The sequence below is a fragment of the Haliaeetus leucocephalus genome, unplaced genomic scaffold, assembly GCF_000737465.1.
Source record: "Haliaeetus leucocephalus isolate CR32 unplaced genomic scaffold, Haliaeetus_leucocephalus-4.0 Scaffold162, whole genome shotgun sequence".
NCBI classification, from domain to species: domain Eukaryota; kingdom Metazoa; phylum Chordata; class Aves; order Accipitriformes; family Accipitridae; genus Haliaeetus; species Haliaeetus leucocephalus.
In genome coordinates, this window is record NW_010972598.1 from 12232658 (window position 1) to 12238224 (window position 5567).

The following is a 5567-nucleotide window of genomic DNA, read 5'->3' on the forward strand; positions in this document are numbered from 1 at the left end:
GGGGGACATCTGACCGCTCCTGCGGTGGCAGCCGGAGGTGCCCAGGGTGAGGGGGCTCTGCGGGAAGGGGGTGAGGGGCCAGGCTGGGGCTGTGCATGGTCCTGCTCTGCCATGTGCTTCTCCATCGCAGGAAAACACTTGCATGGACCCAGAGCTGAGGGGACCACCATCATTCGGGACCCCCCTCCCGTGCCCATGGCCCTCCACGTCTCCTCCACTTCGAGGGGGCTGCGGGACGGAGGCAGTGCTGTCCCATCCCACTGCACAGAGTGCGGGACTCCCGTCTTCCCCGGCCGGGGCGAGGAGGCACAAAGCAGTTCCTTGTCCCACTCCATCCCTCCTTCTTGGCACAGCAGAGTCGGGGTCCCCGGCTGGTGCTGAGCCCTGACCCTGCTCCCTGCCCTTGGAGCGGGCAGCGGGTGAATGCTCAGCATTTTCAGCATGCCTGGAGAAGCCTTCATCAGCCGCTCCCATGTGCCATGCCTCCTCCTCCTCCTCCACGGCATGGAGGAGCAGCACGTTGGGCTGCCCAGCGTGGCCCACGGCCACGGCTCCCCTCGCCCAACCGGGAACAAACCCGCTCTGTGAGCGCACACAGAGGAGCCTTCAGCGGCGTGGGTCCTCGTCCCCCCCTCCTCATCCTCCCCCGGAACCCCAGGCCCATCAATAGCGGGATTGTACAGAGCCGGGGCAGGTGCCGGGAGCGGGGGCACGGCCGGCGGCACGGGGCACGTAAACCCCCACGTCTGTTTGCTCGGCATCGGAGAGCCCCTGCCAGCCCTGCCCAGTGTGGTGGGCAGGGGACAGGCACCCCTGCCTGCACCCTCCTCTGGCGGGGTATGATGGCACGTCCCTGTCCCCCGCAGACCTGGACAAACTGCTGTCGGACCTGCGGTCCTTCCTGCTCATCCTGGACCGGGAAAGCCTCAGCACCGCGGCTCGGGCCAAGAAGAAGTCGGTGGCCGATCTCCTCTCCCGGCTGCAGAGCCCCCCGTGTGAGTGTGGGTCTGCGGGTAGGGGGGGGACGGGGCAGCCCCCCGCTTAGTGCCCGGTGGGCAGCAGGGAAGGGGCTGGGAGCGGGGCTGTGACCGGGCGCTCCCCCCGCAGCAGAGGATGCAGAGTACATGATCATGCGCTGCCTCTCGCCTTCCCCAGGGACCCCGCAGGGCCGGGCCAGCCCGGGTGAGTTGCATGTTCTGACCTGTACCCCATCTCTGCCAGCGGCTCACCGTGTGTGGCCGGGGATGCCCGGCTCCTCACCGACCCGGCACGTGGCTGCCAGTCCCGCTTTTCTCCCCAGGAACCAGGATGGTGGATGGAACAGGAGGGAGAGCTTGTGAGTGCCGCCCGGTCAGCACCCTGAGCCTGCATGGAGGGGTAAGGGGGTGGCGGAGAGGTTGGGGGGCTGTGGGTGCACGAGAGGGGCTTGTGCTGGGACAGGGGATGGGAGAGGGGCACCCGGTGACCATCCCTGCACTGCAACCTTGCTCGCACGGGCATCCGACCAGGCCGGGAAGGTTCCTGTGCTGTCTGCCAGCTTTGGGCAGAGCCCCCCAGCAGTCCCTTGGGGACCCCGTGAGGTTCACCCCAGGGGGGCAGCACCTTCAGAGCATCCCTTCTCTCCCCAGAGCAAGGTGCCGGGCATCTCGCCATTCCCACCAGCCGATGACTCCTACGAAGATGCCGAACCCCTTGGCCTCGGCAGATGCACCGGCTCCGGTGAGCACCCCACCGCACCCCCTCCCCAGCACCCACATACGCCCAGCACCCTGACATCCTCCCGGCTCTCAGGCGGTGCTGACACCGACAGCAGCCACTATGAGTCATACGGGGAGGATGAGGATGGTGTGACGGACCGTGCCCACTACCTGCGGCGGCCGCCGGCTGCCGGCCCCGATGCCGAACCCCTCGGCCGCCCCGAAGCACAGCTCTGCGGCTTTCTCTGGAGGAAGCGCTGGCTGGGGCAGTGGGCAAAGCAGCTTTTCATCGTCCGGGAGCATGTGCTGCTGGTGAGAAGGCTGGAGGAAGACGGATGGAGGGTGGGAGCAGGTCTCCAAGCTCTGCCGACCCCGCCGTGCTTCCGTAGTGCTTCAGGTGTGCCGCCGACCCGCAGCCGGTGCTGGAGCTGGACCTACGGGGCTGCCACGTCGCCTACAAAGCCAAGCGTGGTAAGAAGATGCCGCACAGCCTGAAGGTGACGGGGACGGCGGGCGAGGCGCTGGTCATCGGCTTCCAGAGCCGGCAGCAGGCTGAGGACTGGAGGAAGGTTTGGAGGTGTTGCAGCCTGGCAGAGCTCTGCATGGGCAGGAGGGAGGGGTGGGCAGGGAGAAAACGGGCACGCAGCCCTTCTGGGGTGCTCCTGAAGTGGCTGGGGATGACCCTGTCTGTCCCCAGCTCCTCTCCCATCTGGGGGTATCTGGAACCCTGTTAGATGGGGGAGCAGGAGCCCGGGGCTGCAGCACTCCCCCTCTCCCTCGGCAGGTGATCGAAGAGGTCAGCAGCGATGCCCCGAGCGGGCTGGCAGCCATCAGCATCCCGGCATCACCTTCCTCGAGGTTCGGCAGGGTGAGCCGCTTGTCCTTCCCCCGGGAAACCCAGGCACGGGAAAGGGGCTGCCAGGGGTCTCGAGAGAATGCCCCGATTCCCTGCCCTGCTGTCCCCGTTGGGTGATGCTGGGGAGGGTTGCATTGCCGTAGGGTGGGGGTCAGGGTGCAGGGGGCTTAAAACCCGCTGGGGACAGGGCTCTCTGGATCTCCATTCTCAGGCTGCCGGCTCCCAGCTCAGCAAGGAGGAGAAGGAGGAGGAGGATTGCTCCCAGCAGAGCCCTGCCCGCAGCCCCCAGCCCGGAGAGGATGCTAAAGGAGGTGCTGTGTGTGGGGACCTGGACGACGGGGTGTCCCTGCACCCTGTGCCACTGCTGATGGGGGATGCACCCACAGGTTTCCTGGCGGTGCGGCTGCGCGGGCGGTGGCAGCGGCTGTGGTGTGCGGTGCGGCAGGGAGCCCTGCGTATGTTCCCCGAGCCCGGCGGTGCCCAGCGCCCCGTCTGCGCCCTGCGGCTGGAGGGCTGCGAGGTCTCCCCGGGGGCGGCCGCCGGGTCCCCCCAGCGCCTCCGCATCCGCATCGCCCAGCGGGGCCGGGAGCTCGCCCTGCTGCAGGTGAGCAACCGCCGTGGCACCCCAGCACCCATCGTGTTCCTCGCTGGGGCGGGGGGGGGGTAGACCCGCTGAGCCTGGACCCTCTGCCCCGTGCCAGACCTGTTCGGATGAGGAGAGGGAAGCCTGGTTGAAGACCCTCCGGGCCAGGGGAGGAGGGGAGCCAGCCGGCGACAGGGCCCCCACCGAGACCCCCAGGCTGGCCGATGCCAGCAGCTGCCCTGCTGCGGGGTAAGGAGATGCTGGCCGGGGCACGGCCGGCCCCAGCCCTCCTGCTCTGCTGCGGGGCTGCAGGCAGTAATGGGACCCCCCTCCTTCTTGCAGCGGGCTGCTGCTGCGCCGTGTCCCGACCCCCAACGCCTACATGGATGACCCCTTCGGGCAGCTCGCACCGACCGAGGTCCCCAAGCACCTCTACTCCAATGTGGAGCGCCTGCAGCAGCTGGTAACCTCTGCTGATGCACCTTGGCACCCCCACACAAGCCCCAGGGTGAGGGGGACAGGATCCCACCATCCGCTTGCCCACGGGTTTCTCCTGGGCTTCTTTCCACAGCCGCAGAGCTTGGACCGAGCAGTGCCGGGCCAGCGCAAGAGACCCGTGTCTGCACTGCCCGCCGGTGCCTGCAGCAATGCCCTGGGCAGTGCAGGTGAGTAAAGGCTGGATGCTCCATCCAGGGGAGCAGTGGGGTCCCCCCATGCACCCCAGCCCTGGGATGGAGGTTGCGGTGCCCACGAGCATGGTGGTGTGCCGCGATTCCTCTGCCCTTCCTCCTGAGCATCCTTCCTCTGCCCTTCCACCCCAGCATCGGCGGCAGCTCTCCAGGACAGGGCTGCCAGCCCGCAGCGGGCGAAGGTGAGCCCCGAGCTCCGGAGCAGGGATCTCCCCCAGTCCCAGCGCACCCTGACGCTGCCCGAGAGGAAAGGGGCTCGGGACGGGCTGGATATCCTCATCGGTAGGACGACAGAGGGGATCTACCCCTTTGCCGGGGGGTGCCTGGCCTTTGCCCGAGCAGCCGGCGGGGTTGAGGGGTACCCGGGCTTGGCAGTGCCCCTGCTGTCCTTGCAGGGAAGAGAGCCTTCCCCAAACTGGAGGAGAAGGTGGGACAGCTGGAGAGGGCCTGCCGCATGAAGGGCAGGCTGAAAGCCGGCTCCGAGATGAACCTGCTGGCCATCGGCAAGTCACTGAAGGGTCACATCGCCACTACTGCCAGCTCGGCTGGCTCCGAGGTTGGGGGGACACTGGGGACAGGCAGAGGGTGTGGGGAGCATGAAGGGTTCAGGAGGGCAGGCATCGCCCTCTCTCCGCTTCGTTTTTCCGGCAGGGTTCATTCCTCGCGCCGCTGTTGAAGCGCACCGCATCGGCGAAGAGTGCCCTGAAGCCATCTCCCTCCCCGGTCCTCATCGAAAAGGGAAAAGTGCTGCAGAAGAGAAAGGTACCGGCCGGGACCTGCATGGGGTGGGCAGAGTTAAGGTGAGCCGGGTACCACACGTGGCGGTGGGATGCAGGGGGTTGACCACCCGTCTCGGCCGCTCTCCAGGAGTGGGAGATGAAGTCTGCGATGTGACCAGTGCTGCAGCGGCCCCGGGGCAGCCCCCGACACACAAACGTACCTGCTGGACCGGGCATCTCTCAGCAGAATGTAGGGCTGCACGTGGATCGTGCAGGACCGGCCTGGTATCTGTTTTTTAACCATCAATATCAATGCTACAACTACGCACATCTATTTTTTATATATATATATATACATATAAACTCTCCGTCTGTGGGTTTCTAGTTTCTCTGGCATGAGGGCTGGAGGGTGGCGAGCCCCTCGCAGGCTCGCTGCCTTCTGGCCCATCCCAGCACCTTGGTTTTGGGGCACAGATTTTGTGGTTGCAACCTCGTGAGCTGCTGGCTCTGTCCCTGATGCGGGTCTGGTCAAAATGGTGCACCGGCAGCACCCCAGTCGTCCGTCCCCCCCACCCAGGGACACCCACTCACAGGGCTGGGTGTGGATACACCCCGGACCACGCAAGCTGGGGGGGGACACGCAGCTGGGGGCTGCTTGGGGCACTTAATTGCACCTTCCCTGGAGTTGGCGGGACCCGGGCTGGGCCCTGGGCTGCTTTCCAGCAGCTGTGTTTGTCATGGCTTGTTTTTAATTGTAGAAACATGTTGGGGTTTTTTTAAGGATTAAAAAAAAAAAAATTAAAAAAAATGGTAAGACTTGGCTTCTACCGGGTTGTGCTGTGGGAAGAGGTGAGCTGGGGAGGGGGCTGTTCTTGTCCTAGGGAGAGGGGGGGGCTGTCCCCATCCCAGTGCGAGGTGTGCAGGGGGGGCTGTCCCCTTCCCGGTGCACGGGGGGTCCGTGTGTGTCCCCCAAGGGCTTCCCCCGAGCAATTTTAGGTCTAAGGGACCTTTCCAACCCCCCCC

The 5567-nt window shown here is 66.0% G+C and overlaps 1 protein-coding gene across 1 annotated transcript; it reads left to right on the forward strand.

The window, feature by feature from the left end:
* Positions 1-441: 441 nt before the first annotated feature.
* LOC104828978 (actin filament-associated protein 1-like) lies at positions 442-4719 on the forward strand. The gene is made up of 17 exons (XM_010562988.1): positions 442-584; positions 659-732; positions 867-1013; positions 1108-1182; positions 1301-1377; positions 1629-1719; positions 1792-2009; positions 2087-2266; positions 2482-2565; positions 2843-3157; positions 3255-3385; positions 3479-3599; positions 3708-3801; positions 3958-4107; positions 4221-4381; positions 4477-4587; positions 4693-4719. The coding sequence occupies exons 1-17, from the start codon at positions 442-444 to the stop codon at positions 4717-4719; spliced, it is 2199 nt and encodes a 732-aa protein (XP_010561290.1).
* The last annotated feature ends 848 nt before the right edge of the window (positions 4720-5567 follow it).